We start from the raw sequence: 16,323 nt of genomic DNA, 5'->3' as shown, positions 1-16,323 counted from the left end.
GGCCTTTGCCCCAATTCGGGTGATTTAGCTGCAAAATAAATCTGCAAAGAGATTAATTCTCACGTCAAGCCAGGGTCAGCGGGTGGCAAAAGCCCCTAATGGGGCAGATTTTACCCCAAAAACCAGGATAGCCCAACCCCAATAGCAGCCCTCACATCCCAGCACCTAAAGGGGGTTTATTTACCCCCAAAAATAGGGCAGCACAACCCCAGTGTTAGCCCTCAGAGAAGCCACATCCCAGCACCTAAATATCTGGTTTTCACCCCAAAAACCAGAGTAGCACAACCCCAATAGCAGCCCTCAGAAAAGCCACATCCCAGCACCTAAAGATCTGTTTTTTACCCCAAACCCAGGCACCCCCCCAACGCACCAGTGCCTCAAACCTCCCCATTTTTGCCCCAAAACGTCCTCACTTCCACACCACTGCATTTTTTATCCATTTTTATTATGAAAACAAGCTGTTTTGGTGTCGCTTCGGTTTTTTTTTTCCCGGATAAGACACAACCGTGAAGCTTTGCCGAGGGGAAATTGGGGTAAAACCCACCCGTTTAGGGACATTTTATCGTCCCGCCCCCGTCAGGGCGCGAAAATGGGGGAAAACCCACCCATTTTTAACCAAAACGCCTTCATTTCCACCCGAATCGCGCTCAAGGAGGGGAAGGAGAGAAACCACCGGGCTGGAGCTGCTTTGTCACCCAGATCCTTTTTTTTTTTTGGTGTGGCAGTATTTTTTAGAGATTTTGGTCAATTTTGAGCGGTTTTGGTTAATTTGGAGCTATTTCGGTCACTTTCGGGGCTGTTTTGGTCATTTTGGGGGGCTATTTTGGGGCCATTTTTCTGCTAATGGGCCCATTTTTGGGGCTGCTCTGCTGCCATCCCGGTTGGCTCCTCTCTTTTGGGGGGTTCTCGGAGGTGAAATTCGGGGTGTAGTGGTGGGGAGGAGGGGTTCGGAGGTAGGTTTTTAAAGTTGATTTTTAGAAAAAACAGGCACATTCAGTCAACGGGACCCTTGGGGGGGGCGGACGGGGATATCGGGGTGTCCCCAGAGAGCCCCAGAACAGTGGCGTCTCCTATCTCTCCCCGTCAGCGGCGTTTTGGGGGTGAAAGTGGCTTTTCCCCCCCAAAAGAAATCCCCCCAAACCCCAAAACAAACCCTGTGCGACCGTGACGGGTTGGGGGGGGGGGTGGGGGACGGGGCGAAGCATTTCTCCCTCTGCGCCGTGTGGGAGCAAGGGAAAACCCCCAAATGGAGGGGTTTTGCCCCGTTTTGCGCCAGCTGGAGGAGGAAGTGGGGGAAAATCCCAAGACGGAGGGATTTTGCCCCGTTTCATGCCGGCCGGAAGAGGATGTCGGGGTGTAAGGCCTCATCTGGGCAGGGGGTGGGGGGGGACTGGCCGGGCTGTGGGGAGCATCCTCCGAGGCGGGAGAGACGGCGGGGCGAAAAGAAATGATAAAAACAGGGAGAAAAATAGGAAATAAAAATAAAAGCAGAGGAAAAAACCTCACCCCCCAAAAAACCCAAGAAATTAACAAAAAGCCCCAAAACCGCGACTGCAGCTGGCGCAGGGGTCTGAATTTTCCCAAGAAAAGGGGGGAAAAAGCAAGTTTTTGGCACGCCGCCTTGCCAGGGAGGCGGCGGAGTGGATTCGGGCACCTCGTTTTGGGTGGAAACCTGGGAAACGGCGATGGGAAGGACAGGCCTGTCCCATCCATGTCCCCTGGGTGGGGACAGGGTCCCCCCAGGGACACTGCAGTGTCACCCCAAAAGCCACTCTGCAGGGTGGGGACCCGTCAGCGTCACCCCGTCCTCGCAGGGGGACATGCCCCATCTCACTGCGGGGAGGTGAGAAATAAACCCTCGCGCGGCAAAAACGAATAAAATAAACCCCGACACCCCCTCCCCAAGCGGTAAAAAAAAAAACCCAAACAAAAGAAAAACCCCAAACCAACCCCAAATCAACCAAAAACATGGGGAAGGTTTAAAAAAAAAAAGAAAAGAAAAAAGATCCAAAAAAAAAAAAAAACCCCAAGGGAAAACACGTGGAACGAGGGCACCGGGGAGCCCGTCCCGCCGGCGGAGCGGGATCAGGAGTTGTTCTGGTTCTGGTAGATGGAGGCTTTTTCCTTCAGCAGGTCCAGACACAAGTGGCAGCTCCAGCTCCCTGAGGAGAGAAGTACACGTGGGTTCCCTGGTTTCGCCCTCGTTAGGGCTTCGTTAAGGGTCACAGCTTCCTAATTACATGTAGGGAATAAGGAACGGGGTGGAAGGGTGGTGGTTTACACGGCTGTTTGTGGGTTTGTGAACCTGCAAGTCTTCCTCCTCCTCGTTAACCTTCAAGTGAAGGTGGCCAGGAGAGGGGTTGATAATTAACCGCTGGGATAATTAACCAGCTGCAAGGCATCACTGAGATTTTGGGGTGGGTTTTTTTTTTTTTTTTGTTGTGAACGCTGCTCTTTTTTGCTTCGATGTCGTGAGTCAGCACAAGACAAGGTGGGAGGAAGAGGAGGAAGAAGAGCGATCCCTCTCAGCTTCACCAGCCGATACGGAGACATTTTGGGGTGCAAGGGATGAGGGATGCTGGTGATGGATTTTGGGGTGGTAAAAGGTTTTTCCGCTTCTCCAGCAGAGGAATAACTGGGGAACAGCCAGAATGATGGACCCCATCATCTTCGATCGTGGCATGACAAATCCACGATTGCCCCCCAAAAAAACCACGGGTCGAGGTGGGTCTGCATGGCTGAGAAATGTTCTGGGCTGAATTCTGCTTGTTTTGACCCATTTCCAAAACAGAGAGGGAAGATGGGGTTTTGGGGGGGCTGGGGGAGCGGCACTCACCTTCCGGCGGCTCCGACATGGGGGGGGTGAGACAGTACATGTGGTAGCCGCGGTCGCAGTCATCACAGAAGAGCAGCTGGTCCTAAGCCGAGCGGGGGGGAAAGGGGGGGGGAAATTTGGATGATTCAACGCGGCCTTGGCTTAAGGACAACATGGAGGGGACGAGGGTCCCGCTCTGTCGTCCTCCAAGTTCCATCGGAGCGACCAGAAAGACATCGCCGTGTCCTCCAGACTACCAAAAGCACAATCTTCCCCTCCCCCGCAAAAGATTTTGCCGCATCTTACAGACTATTAAAGCCCAATAATTTCCCCCAAAAAAGACTCTCCCACGTCCTACAGACTACTAAAGCCCAAAGATTTCTCCCCCAAAAAAGACTCTGCTGTGCCCTTCTGTCTATTAAAGACCAAAGATTTTCCCCCAGAAAAGCCTCTGACGTCCTCCGGACTATTAAAAGCACAAAAATTTCCCCTAGAAAGGCTGCTTTGTGCTACGGAGCGTTAAAATCCCAATGATTTCCCCCCAAAAAAGATTCTGCTGTGTCCTACAGATTATTAAAATACACAGATTTCCCCCCCCAAAAAGCCTCTGATGTCCTACGGACTACTAAAACCTCCTCCCCAAAGGAAGAGGCTGCTCACAAACCCTCCGGGCTTTTCCCCGTCCCTTCTCCACGGGGCCAGATGGGATGACACCCTGGGGTGTCCCCGGAGGGTGCCCTGCTTCTTCTCGGGGGCGGACACCCATGTCATTCTTGAGGGTACTCACGTCATTTTGGGGGTACTCGGGTGATTCTGGGGGGTACTCACATCATTCTGGGGGTACTCAATCATTCTGGGGGTACTCACGTCATTCTTGGGGGGTACTCATGTCATTCGAGGGAGTGCTCACATCATTCTGGGGGTACTCATGTCATTCTGGGGAGTACTCACATCATTTTTGAGCGGTACTCATGTCATTCCGGGGAGTACTCACGTCATTCCGGGGGGTACTCACGTCATTCCAGGGGGTACTCACATCATTCTTGAGGGGTACTCACATCATTCTGGGGGTACTCACGTCATTCTTGGGGAGTACTCGCATCATTATGGGGGTACTCAATCATTCTGGGGGTACTCACATCATTCTTGGGGGGTACTCATGTCATTCCGGGGAGTGCTCACATCATTCTGGGGGGTACTCAATCATTCTGGGGGTACTCACGTCATTCTGGGGGGTACTCACACCATTCTGGGGGTACTCGCATCATTCTTGGGGGGTACTTGCATCATTCCAGGGGTACTCACGTCATTCTGGGGGTACTCACGTCTTTCCAAGGGGTACTCACGTCATTCCGGGGGGTACTCACATCATTCTTGGGGGGTACTCACGTCATTCCAGGGGGTACTCACGTCATTCTGGGGGGGTACTCACGTCATTCTGGGGGGGTACTCACGTCATTCTGGGGGTACTCACGTCATTCTTGGGGGGTACTCGCATCATTCTGGGGGTATTCGCATCATTCTTGGGGGGTACTCGCATCATTCCGGGGGGTACTCGCATCATTCTGGGGGTACTCACGTCATTCTTGGGGGGTACTCACGTCATTCTCGGAGGTGCCGCAGATATTGCAGCACTTGCACTCGATGCATTGCCAGCGGTACGTCTTGACGGCCGCCATCATCACGGGGGTGAACTGCAGGCAGGAGGGGTGCCCTGGGAAGCAGGCAGGACACAGGTGAAGGCAGGGGAGGGGAGGAAGGCAGCCCACGCAACCACGGCGTTGGGGAAGAACTCCACGGCAGGGAAAAAAAAAAACCACCTTCTCCCCAGCTCCGACCCAAATCCTCGGCTTTTCCGGGCAGGTGAAGATGCCGGGGATATTTTTGGCAATGCCAGCAGTGGGGAGGATGTTTTTTCCCCCCTCCCTTACCTGATCGCCCGCAGTCCGAGCACGAGACCAACTCCTCCGGTTGTCCCGTCTTCTTGTTGATTTTGGAGTCTCCCAGGCAGAAATCGCAGTAGTTGTTGGGCAAAGCTAAGCCGTCAGGTCCTTTCTTGGCTGGAAAAGCAGAGCGGGAGAGACAGATTAGCCGCAGGGCAAAGGCTTTCTGCATGGGACCAGGAAAAAACACTTCCACGGCACAAATCCCGATGCTCGGAGCAGCCTTTCCGGCAACCTCCGGGCCCCACGGCGATGCCACCGGGCTCAAAAGCATCGGGGAAGGGATGCTGCTCGCTCCCAGCCCTGGCAGAGGCGATTCCCTGGCTTTGCCGTCTTTTTCGCGATGGGGATTTTGGCAGAGGTGGGGTGTTTCGCTTACATTTCTGCTCCTCCGATCGCTGCGAGACAGGAGTGGGGGGCTGCGAATCGTCCTTGTCGTCGCCTTCTTCCTCGGCCAGGTGGGAGTGAGCATAGTGGTAGCTCAATCCTGGCCGATTCTTGTATCGCTTCCCGCAGACTACGGATAGAAATGGGAAAAGTCTGAGCTCACGCTGGCGGGGAGCGAGACCCCGCACCCCAAGTCATCCAGCATCCCCTGGCCCCGTCTCCGGGCTTTGAGCGCAGACAGCTGCTCCCCTTCTGCCCCCAAATCACCTGGAATTTATTAAAACCACCTAAGAACACCCTAATGAAGGGGTTTGGGGCTGGTTCCTCCAGATCAGGTCCAGAACAGCCAGAGAGGCACCGCAGCCTCCCCTGCACATCCCACCGCGGGAGGCTAAAGCTGATTCGGTGGGCGATCGATACCCACCATGTCCAGATAACGATGGCAGCTCGTTAAGCGCAGCTTTACAGCCCTCGGTAAAGGAGTGAAACCACGCAGGGATCAATCCGAGCGGCAAAACCCGGTCAGAAAGACACTGGCGGGGGGGCAGTGTCATGTCCCACCCAAAAATCATCTCCTAAACCAGCTGGGTAAAAATCAAGGCCGTCTTCAATGTCCATGAAGGGGAAACTTCTTTTTTTTGGGACCCCGAGGAGGGAAACTGCAGCTGCCACAGGCACATTTCGGCTCTGCTCCCTCCTCGGACCCACCTGGCTTCTCCAAACCTGACCCGAGCGCGGCGTGAAATCACCCACCGCCCCAAACGCCGTCGGTTTGCCCGCTTTCCGCCCCGTTTCTTGCGGGGATCGGGAACTTTCACCCTCGGTTTGACAGCAGGCACTTCCTTGGGGAAATCTCTGAGCACCCACGGATTGGGGAAGCACCTTCCCTGCCAGGGAATGGGCTCCCAGCTCGCCGTCACCACTTTTCTGGGGGGGGGGTTGGCAGCTTTTTAGTTGAGAGGCTCCAAGGACACCCCGAAACCCCCTTTCAGCCCTGTATAGGCACGAGCACGAAGCCGGCACTGGCCTTGCACCCACCTACTGCCAGCACGGTAGAGGACGGAGGCTGGCCGGGTATGAGGATGAAGATTGGGCTGAAATCCCCCCCAAAAGAGCCAGAGGGGGATTTACGGGCCCCGGTGGACAGATTTAGCAACGGGTTTTCCCCGTGTCTTTCTGCGGCATCCAGGCAAATCAGGGAAAAAGTTGTTTCGGGATGAGATTTCCTGAGACTGGAGTTTTTCCCGTAACATCCTGGACCCTTTCTGGATCGGCTTCCAGGCTCGCTTGGAAGCCTGGAGAAACCCCACCAGGCTTTGCATCCCTTCTCATGCCATCGACTCGCTCCAAAAATATGGTGGAGAGAAAGCAGCCCGCTCGCCGAAAACGGGGTTTGAACCCCCCCAAGAGAGCCCGATGCAAGCAGCCGGCATCGGCTTTTTGGGACAAAAGCCGCAGAGATTCCCCCCCGGGCAAAAGGGTCTGCGGGATGCTCGGGATGCTCATCGCCCTGGGGGAAAACGCTCGGCATCAGCAGGTCCGGAGCGGCTCGGCAAAGCGGCGCGAGCCCAGCCGAAGGAGGCGAAAAGCAGCCCGAAAAGCAGCAATTACAACCTTATTACATCAAATTCTGGCTTTCCAGAGCCAACCGAGGGCACAATGGGGTCGGCCCCGTGAGCAGCCACGCGGAGCTGGCAGGCAGCGTTTTCTTCCCCCCCCCTGCCCCCCCTCCACCCCCCGCGGGGTTTAAAATTGACCTTTTTTCCCTCCAAAACAAGCAGGCCGGTATCTAAACACGAGTCGGGTTTCCTCCTCCCGAACGGCGAGGAAGAAGAGCCCCCACAAAGACGATCTCAGCTCTCTGGCTTGGCTGCGGGTGTTTATTCGCAGCCCGCCGCCAACATTCAACCTCCACCTGCAGCTGACCCATTTTGGGGCTTTTTTGGAAGCAAAAAGGTGGGGTATTTTTTGCGAGACAAGCGGCAACGTACTTCGGCATCTCTTAAAAGGAAGGCGGCACATCCCGGGCGCACGGGATTTGGGAGCGAGGGAAGGGGTTTGGTGGAAACACCGTGGGTTTTTTCCCATCCCTGCCACCGCGGGGGGGGGGGGGGCGGGGGGATTAATCTTTGTTTTCCCTCTCGGGAGGCCGCTCTGCCGGCACGCACGACCGCTCTTCCCCGCTGGAAAAGGGTCAGGCGAGCCCGGAGAGGAGCTGCCGAATCCTGCTGCCGGCGGGGAGGCCAGCTTTGACGTCGCTCGGTGGCCTTTGGCTTCTCCCTCCCCTTCTCCCGTGTCCCCTCCCGCCCCGTCCCTTTTCCCGCAGGCTCCAGCAAGGTTTGGTGAAAACAAAAAAACAAAACTAACGTTTCGGGAGAAGAAAGGCAGGAAGGAAATAAAAAAAGCAGACAGAGAGTGGACTACCTCGATCGGGAGGTTTCAAGGTATGCTTTTGTTTGTAACTATCTGAAACACAGAAAGAGAGTCGTGAGAAAACACACACACACCAGGTCACGCACCCGTGCCAAGCGACAGACGGACTCTTAAAACAAGAAAAGGGGGGAGGAAAAACACAACTACTTTGGGTTTGGGGGTGGGTTTTTTTGGAAGAAGCTAGTGTCAGCTCTTGCAGGACAGGAGGAAGAAGAGAGAAAGGTAATTTCAAAGCCTCACTTGCCCTTTTTTGCTCCGTTTGCCCTGTTAAATTGCTTTTTTGTTTGTTTTTTCCTCCCCTTCCCCAGCTTGAGGAGGAGGAGGGAGGTGAGGAGGAAGCATTGTCAACCCTGGGCTCGCAGAGAAGCGGGCCAGGAAGGTATGGCCTCGGAAATCAAATCCCTGCCCCTGGAGCTGAGGAGGTTTTTTAGCCAGAGCAGAACCAGCGCACGGTGTTGCGTTTCACAGCTACAAACTCATTAAGTGGCTTTAACGAGGCACGAGAGCGCAAGGGGCGGGGTGGGGGCTACGGCCGGCTTCGAAACCAGTCTGACGGACACAGATCCAACTCGAAAGCTGGCTGGGAAAACGGAGGGGCTGTTTTCAACCTTTGCGGGGGTGTTTGCAAGACCGGGAAAGGTTTATCCTCATTTCTACGTGCCGGGTGGCTGCACTGCCCTTCGCTCGGGGCGAGATGACCGCGTTCCCGGTGGGAAAACTCCAGCCATCTTCGACTGTTGGAGGAGGGCTGAGAGTCCGAGGGGTTGAAAAACACCCTCCCCTGGATGTGTAAATCTACCTTTTGAGGTTTAAAACCCAAATCCCAGCAGACAACCCGATGGATCCCAAAAGTAACACAGCCTGGCTCCGCTCCCAGGCCCTAAGCGGCGAGGAGAGGTTTTTAGTACTCACTGTCGCAAGCGTAGGGTTTATCCCGGTCTTCTAATATAGCTGCATCCAGCTTCTTGCGAGCCCCTCCAACACCTTTGCCCTGGGAAAAACAAGGGGAAAAAGCCAAGGTTTAGGCAAAATTGGGACCCAAAAGGCTCCTGGGTGGTGGGGAAGACAACACCAGGGATCTGATGTTGGAGAAAAGCGTGATCCAACAGTGCCACGTAGTGGGTACAGCATGAAATGGCTGTTGGATGTGAGCAGTGAGGACTGCTGCATGGGGCAGAAGGCATCGAAGGATGACCCAAATCCCTCAGGATCCTCAGTCTTTCCCACTTTGGGAAGGGGCAGATCCATGTGAGATCTCTCTACCATCCTCTCACCACCCGGTATCTCTCACGTGGTAGGTGGTTTTCGGTGACTAACATTCGTTAGTGGCTAACGGACATGAGTTATCCAAGCCCCCGGCTTGTGTTTTCTGCTCATCCTGCCCACAAAGTCAAGCACGTCAAGAGTTTTCCCCAACGTGAGGTTCAACACGGACACAGTCGAGCCCTGGCAGGCGTCAGGGCTGTTTCAGCACTGGCAACGTCTCGGATTTGCCAGGAATCGCCACCAAAACAACGCCGCAATGCAGTCGGACCCACCCGGCTGCCCTCACCTTGGCTTTCCCCTTCCCTCTCCGCTTCGGCGTATCTTCTTCGTAGTCTTCATCGTCCAAATCGTCCAGGAAGTCATCTGGCTCAAGAATCCGCTAGGAAAGAGGAGAGGGGTTATTGTAGACAAATCCTTGGCATGGATCGAGGGAAAAGGGGGAAAAATTGGGGAGTGAGATACGTCGGCACGGCCTCAGCCTTCTGTCAGCAGCCGAATCCGTTCCAAACCTGTAATCCAGAAGGAGGAGAAAGGATGTGGTATTTTGGGGGACAGAGAGGGGATTTGGTACATTTTATCCCCCAAAAAGTGACAGAAGGGCCCAATACAGTGTGAAGACGCTTGAAGAAAGAGTCATCAAGGAAAAGGCAAAAAGAGACGAGGCTTGGAAAAAATTTTCATGCTAAAAAGTGGCATAGAAAAGTCCAGGAAGAGGAACATAAGGTTTTTTAGCAAAATTACAACGCAATATCACACACCTTGCTCTGCCCTGTGCTTATTTGAGCAGATAACTATTAAACCACAGCCATTGGTGGGTAAGGAGGTGAAGCTGAAGCCTGCGGGATATCACCTGTCGTTAGAGCAGTCGGCTAACGAAGCGGTCTAAAGAAAACCAACTCGCCTTGCGAGGACTGCAACAGGAAAAAGGATTTGGTAGTGCAGGACGTCCCATCCAGCCTGAACTGGGGCTAATCCGTACCAACCCGGGCTGAGATCTGCTAAGCCGAGGCTTTCCACCCCATGGATCACACCTGTGGGGTGTTTTCGGCAGCAAAAAGCAGCTACGACAGCGATCGCGGCGGGTTTAAAGTCTGATTTGCAGCTCTGAGGGGAAAAGGGGGAGCTCCTACAATCCCAACGTCAATTAACAGTAAAGCATCGGCAAGTCTGATGAAGGATGGAGAGCAGGGAAGGTTTTATCCTGCTCCAAACCTTGGTAGACCCTTAATATTTAAAAAAGCTTCCGAGTTGTGCCAAATCAGGGTGAAAAGGGGCTGTTGGACCCAAATTATCCAGCTGAGAGAGGAAAGGGGGAAGACCCCAGTCCCTTTTGTCTCTTTTTAAAATAAATTTGCTATAAAGAAAAGAAGGAGATGGCAGGGTCAGGGACTGGCACCTCGGAATCTCAGCAGATCACTCCCCCACCACAGCCGTTTCACAAGGGTCTGTGGGTCAATGAGGGATGAAAGCTGTCCTGGGTGCAGAGACACCTAGCGCAGAGTCTTAAACTGGGTGCCTGGAGACAATAAAACCCTGAATTTTGGGGGCAGAACCTCCCTTCTCCTGAATTTTGGGGGCAGAACCTCCCTTCCCCTGAATTTTGGGGGCAGAACCTCCCTTCCTGGGAATTAGGGGAGTTTCTAACCAGATCTCCAGTGGCCCCACAAAGCTGGTAGCATCATCTCTGCCCCCCCAAATCCATCCCAAATCCTTCTGCTGCAGCTAAAAGACACAGAGAAAGCAGAGGGGAAGAGGAAGGGGGTGGAAAATCAGAGCGGTGTGGTGGAGATGCGCATGTTTTACCCTGAAGCTTCCTTTCCCAACATAGAGAGGGCGACCCTCTCTCTGCTGTACCTTCCGCGCACGGCTGTTGGTGACAGGGAACTCGCCCAGGCTGTCGTCGTCGATGCGGGGGTCCGGGAGGGCACGTTTCTCCAACGGGTCAGTCCTCAACAGGGCTTCCAGGCTGCTGCCGTCCTGAGAGATCAGCCCTTCCTTCTTCAGGGTCTGATCGGTGTCTGCAAGGAGACGGTGGGGGGAAAGGGAAGAGAAAAATCGGGGTGGAACGTTGGCGTGTGCCAAGATCCCATCTTACCCAGCCATGTTCACAAGCTTCCGCACCGCAGCGGGGTCAGGCGAAGGGGTTTACCAACCCTCACCGACGTTTACCATCATCTGGTGCTACTTGGGCACGGTATTGCCAAAACCCCCCCCCACCCCTTAGCATGTGAAGAAAGCTGTGGTGGGAAGGATTTACCCGGTTTGATAGAAGGGAAGGAAAGCCTCGGGTCCTCCGGAGGATGAGCACGGCGTTTCTTCCGCCAGCGGCGCGCGGGGTAGGAGTAAAGCTGCCCAGCGGCTAAACCTTTAATTAAAAAAAACCCCAAATTATCTGAGGCGATGACACTCACCGACCCCTTGTCCCCAACCCAGCATTCTCCCGGCGTACCTGGCCCTCGGTGACGTTTCTCCATCCAGATGTAGCAGTTGCTTTGGGCCACCCCGGTCTGGGAGTCGAGGAAAGGGAGGCGGACGCTCCTCTCGGCACACAGCCGGGCGTTATAGTTGTGGCACTGCTCCATGGCATCCCTGTAGTACTGTTCCCCGAGGCTGCCGGGCGAAAAGAGGTTCAGCACTCACCCCATGCATCCCGAGCCCCAATTCCAGCCCCGGCACGTGTCCGTCGGGAGAGGGAAACGCCACGGTCCTTCCTGGACCCCTGCTCAGAGGAATCACAGCCCAAAATATCTCCTCCGCAAGGTGAAGACGTGACTTGACGCGATATTCACCGAGTACGGTGACGTCCCCTCGTCTAGCAAAAGCACAGAGACACGGGGACTGCTGCGACAGGCAATTAGAGCCTTCCTCAACGCCGGCAGACAAAACGTAGCATCGTTAAGAGATCCCCTCGGTATTAAAAGATCCCCTCGGCGTTTTGCGTGCCCCCAAAGCCTTTTGTGAGAAGCCCGCGCCAGCATCTACGCATTACTAATGGATTTGAGTGGCTGCGGGCATCTCTCTTGTTTCCTTAAGTGCATTAATCGTGCCCCGTCCTCTTTACTAAGAGCACGACCTCTCCGTGCCACATCCCTACGTTCCTCCTTCAACCGGAGACTGTCAGGGCTGCAACAGCCGCCATCGCAGCCCTGTAGCTGTAATTACAGTAATTTGGATGGCGAGTTCTTCCCACCGCGCGTGGCAGGGAGAGGGGAAGAGCTGAGAGTCTGTTCGGCTGCCGGAGATGGAATTTTTCACTCTGCGGTGCCGGGAGAGGAGAGACACTCTTTGTTTGTATCGATACATACTGATCTTGGCGCTTCAATACTGCCTGGAACAACTGCACAGGGCCCAAGGAGCCCCGTAATCACCCAAGCTCCGGAGACGGCTAATTTAGATGAGTGAATAACGAGCCGAAAGATGCCTCGGTTGCCTGAGAGGAAGAACATGCGCTACATGTAATATCTTGCCCAACAGAAGAAAAGGAGATGGGACAGAAATTGCTTCGTCGCGGGGGTTTTTATTCCAGCGTAAGTAAAAGTCGGATGTGCGGGGAGATGGCCTGAAGAAAACCAACAGGAAGAGAGGGAATAACTGAAGAGAAGAAGATACTGATAAATATTAAACGCAAACAAGGATTGCCGTGCTTGTTTCCTTACGGAGCCCGGTCAGCCGCAGCTGTGACAGAGAAATGGGGTTCGTCTCACCGCGCTGGGTGAAACAGCAGCGATTTCGGGAGGGGGAGCGGTGTCCCAGCAGCAATTAAGGGTGATGAAAAAAGTCCCAAATTGCCTTTTTCTCTCTGCTGACTGCAGAGGGAGCCCAAACCCCAGGCTCAGGCGACTGTCATGCTCATGGAGTTTGGGGATGTAAATCCCTCCCGGAGCTTTTAATTTCCTCCTAAATCACCACGCTGTTCCTTGCTAGCTCAAGTTGCGCCCCGATAACAACAATGTGGAGCCCTAAAACTTCCTTGTAACGTCCAGGTGAAGCCCTGCCAACAGGAGGATTGCACAGAGGAGGAAAACTTGGTGTTTACAGTAATACAACCCCAAAAAGAGTTTAGTTGTCCAACTTATTTCTCTCCTGCTGGGTTGATTTCTGAGGTTGGGGGGGGCGGGGGGAGCAAAAAAGAGAAATCAGCCCCCAAAACAATCATCTGCGGTTGTTTTAACTGCAAATTAACAGAGGGCTCCTGGGCTGGGTGAGAAATGCACCACGATTTGGCTTCAGCATCTAAAAAAGCTTCGTGAAATGGGTTTTAAAGTGCTCCCTGAGCGCCGAGGGGATGGAGAGGGATCACGGGAAACATTAGGAGCAGAGATCTTGTCTCCAACTCCGACGTACAACTCCATAATCTTCCCTTGCGCTGCCTGGAGGTCTTTGTCCCCAAAACCGAGGGGTGCTTCGAGGCACAGACGCTCGCCGATCCTCACGTGCAACCACAGAACAACCTCGAGAAAGCTCTGCTGAGAAGCGCCACTTAAAATCTGTGCTGAATGCACAAGCAAAGAGCTAACAAAGCCGTCAGGAAGGACTAATGTGTTTTAAACGGCTCTAACGAACCCGATTATTGTTCCCTGAGGACTCAGTGTGGCTTAGAGCCTTCCACAGCTGCTAAGCAAGTCATAAGTGCCCTCAAGAGCAGCTTCCAGTAAAGCACATCACGTCAGCGGATTGCTGTGGAAGTAACTGGGTGGTTTTATATGTTTAGCACCATCGGTAAGAGACTGCAGCACAGAAACAGCGGAAAAAAATGGTGCGACTACCTCCATCCCCAAAACCGCCAGGAAAAGGCACAGTGGGCTTTGTGCTGAGGTGGGTAACATGCACCCGCGCAGGAAGGGGAGTGATTTAAAGCCCCAAAAAGTCGTCGGAGGAGACCGTCCTAACCCAACCGCTGCCGTCGTCTGGAGAAAAACAAAGCAGGGAGGGATTTGGTAGACCAAACTCTTTGCCGACGGTACCCAGAGATATGAGAACGACCCAGGGAATGGCTTTAAAAAGTAAAAAAAAAAAATCAAATCCTGCCACGCTCCTCTCCATCTTCCTCACTAGCAAACTGCGACCAAAAAAAATCCAGCCTCAAAACCCAATGGCAGCTTCTAAAATAAATAAAATACATTAGTGTGACGCAGGCGGGTAAGGCAACATGCTGTTTCACGTGCTCAACCTCACTGAAAGCTGCAGATCCACAGGGGCACCGGCGAAGTCACGTTGTCGTGAAGTGTCAGCTTGTCGATTCAGGGTGAAAAGAGTCCGAAAAAGGTGTTTTGTGACTCACGGTTTGTTGCTTCTCTCAGAAGTGATCCAAGAAAGGGGTCCCAAAAATGCAGGAGCATGTCTGCCCGTGCCCTTGGCTGGCCATGAGTTTCTCCAGCAGCTTCGCTAACGTGTCTGCAGGTGGAAAGGCTGGAAGATGGACGGACCCACGGCCGTCACCTCTTTTAACGAACCCCAGCTCATCAGAGGAGACCCCAAGGCCTCTTAATGAACCCTTGTCTCATTGGAGAAGACCCAAGGGGTGCAAATCGCACCGTGTTTTGCACCAACACGCCACCAAGAAGGAAGGTTTCAGAGGAAACTGCAGCAGGGATGCAACGGGGCCGGGGCCGAGGCACTGCCAGCTAAAGGACGCCAAAAAACCCCAGGAGATGCCAAAAAACCCCTGGAAACACCAAAAAACCCCCCACCTGGAAATGCCAAAAAAATCACCTGGAAACGCCAAAAAACGACCGGGAGACGCCAAAAAAAAGGTCAACAAACATCTCCAAGTCCACAAATCCCACCCAGGCAGGATGCGCCTCGCTTATAGGGCTATATAGGGGACCTCCTGTACCCCCCTTGCTATAGCAGGGTGGATAGTAGGGGGCTATATAGCTCCCCAAGGGTATATATGACCCCCCCCCACAGGGCTGTATAGGGGGTGGACCCCTACCCTCAGCCCTTATGGGGCTATATATGGGGCTCTATAGGGTCCCTCTCATAGGGCTGTATGGGATGGGGAACCTCAATCCCAAGGGCTCTATAGCTTCCCCTCTCACAAGGGCATATTGAGGAGACACACCCCCCCCCCACTCCCATGGCTCTATACGGCACAGCCGTATAGGACTATAGAGTACGGACCCCTCTTGCCCCACAAAGACATATGGGAACCCATACAGGGCCATATGGGGGGGTGCCTCATTCATCTGCCCACCCACCCAGGGCCGTAGAGGGGAACATCCACACTCAGGGCTCTACAGAGCCCCCCCCTCACTGGGCCATACTGGGGGGGGACACCCCTGCGCTCTACAGGACCCCTCCCAGAACCATATAGGGGGAAATTCCCACTCTGTCAGGCCCCCTCCCAAGAGTTTTCCGGGGGTAAGCGCACCTCTAGGATCTGTAAGACCCTCTCGCAGGGATGTATAGGGATGACCCCCCCCCCGCCCCCCCGCCATGGCCGTTACAGGACACTCTCACAGGGCCGTACCTAGGTGACCCCCACCCTTTGGACTCTATAGGCGCCTTTCTCAGGGGACCCCACCCGCAGGGCTCTATAAGCCCCCTTACAGCACCATTTTGGGGGGGTATCTCCCCTCACGGAGCCGTACGGAAGGATCTTACCCCCCCCCCAGCAAACTTCACCCCGAACAATGAGCGCGCACCACCTGCCCCCCCCCCCCCCTTCCCCGCCGCCCACTTGGTCCCGCCCGCAACACGGAGGCGCAGAGGGAAGGAACCCCGCTTCCCGCGCCGGGCCGGACCGCACCATTTACCCCCCCCCGCGGGGGGGTGCTGGTGGAGGGGGGGTGTGGGGGGGGGGGGGGGGGGAGACGACACACTCACAGCTTCACCACATTCTGTACCACCGCCGCCATCTTCCCTCCGCCGCCGGGGCCCTGCGCCGCCCAGCGCGCATGCGCGGCGGGTGGAGAAGGGAGGGAGGGGGGAGCGTATGCGCGGCGAGGTGGTGGGGGGGGGGGAGAGCTGCCGCTTTGCGCCTGCGCAGAAGTGCGCCTGCCCCGCCCCTTGCGCCGGCGCATGCGCTGCAGTGCGGGGGGGGGTGTTCGCGCCGCGTGGCGCATGCGCGGAGGGAAAGGCGGGAAAAGCTGAGGGGAGAGGCGCGAAGCGGTGTGTGGGGAGGAAAATGAAGGGAAAAGGGGAGAATCGGGGGGGAAGGGGCGGAGTGAGGGTGCAGGAAGAAAATGGGGGAGGTAAATGGGGAGGGGAGGGAGGATGAAGGGTGGTGGGGGGGAAGCGAGAGGCAAAATGGAGAGGGGAGGTCGTGGACGAGTAAAGAGCTGGGGTGAAGGAAAAGGGGAAAGGAGGGAGGGGGGAGGGATGGAAAGGGAGACAAGGAAGAAGGGGGTGAGGGCAATGGGGAGGGATGAAGGGTGTTTGGATGGGGGGATAAGGAAAGAGGAGTGTGGAGGACTGGGGAGGAGGAAGGCTGCTGGGAGGAGGTGACAAGGAAAAAGGGATGAGGGGTGGGGGAGG

The 16,323-nt window shown here is 54.9% G+C and overlaps 1 protein-coding gene across 2 annotated transcripts; it reads right to left on the bottom strand.

Annotated features, from left to right (window-relative positions):
- Window positions 1-424: 424 nt before the first annotated feature.
- On the bottom strand, window positions 425-15,769 carry DPF2 (double PHD fingers 2). Of its 2 annotated transcripts, XM_052775094.1 has the most exons (12): window positions 15,673-15,769; window positions 11,294-11,454; window positions 11,102-11,209; window positions 10,699-10,862; window positions 9,131-9,223; window positions 8,491-8,569; window positions 7,570-7,611; window positions 5,138-5,275; window positions 4,747-4,875; window positions 4,417-4,529; window positions 2,837-2,918; window positions 425-2,162 (listed from the first exon to the last, which is right to left on the bottom strand). In XM_052775094.1, exons 1-12 carry the CDS (start codon window positions 15,702-15,704, stop codon window positions 2,086-2,088), a joined length of 1,218 nt encoding a protein of 405 aa, XP_052631054.1. In that variant the 5' UTR covers window positions 15,705-15,769; the 3' UTR covers window positions 425-2,085. The 2 variants fall into 2 exon arrangements, with proteins under 2 accessions (XP_052631054.1, XP_052631055.1); XM_052775095.1 differs by lacking the exon at window positions 7,570-7,611.
- Between the last annotated feature and the right edge of the window lie 554 nt (window positions 15,770-16,323).

The sequence above is a fragment of the Harpia harpyja genome, chromosome 27 (assembly GCF_026419915.1).
Source record: "Harpia harpyja isolate bHarHar1 chromosome 27, bHarHar1 primary haplotype, whole genome shotgun sequence".
NCBI lineage: Eukaryota > Metazoa > Chordata > Aves > Accipitriformes > Accipitridae > Harpia > Harpia harpyja.
The sequence above is the reverse complement of the archived record's forward strand: the minus strand, read 5'-3'. Positions and strand labels throughout refer to the sequence as shown.

Bases quoted from the DNA above. Each gene is read 5' to 3' on its own strand.
- DPF2 (XM_052775094.1), bottom strand. From the start codon at position 15,704: ATGGCGGCGGTGGTACAGAATGTGGTGAAGCT. The intron at 9,224-10,698 runs GTACAGCAGAGA...CCTCTTTCCTAG, and splicing joins CCAACAGCCGTGCGCGGAAG to CGGATTCTTGAGCCAGATGA. The intron at 4,876-5,137 runs GTAAGCGAAACA...CTGCTTTTCCAG, and splicing joins GCGATCGGAGGAGCAGAAAT to CCAAGAAAGGACCTGACGGC.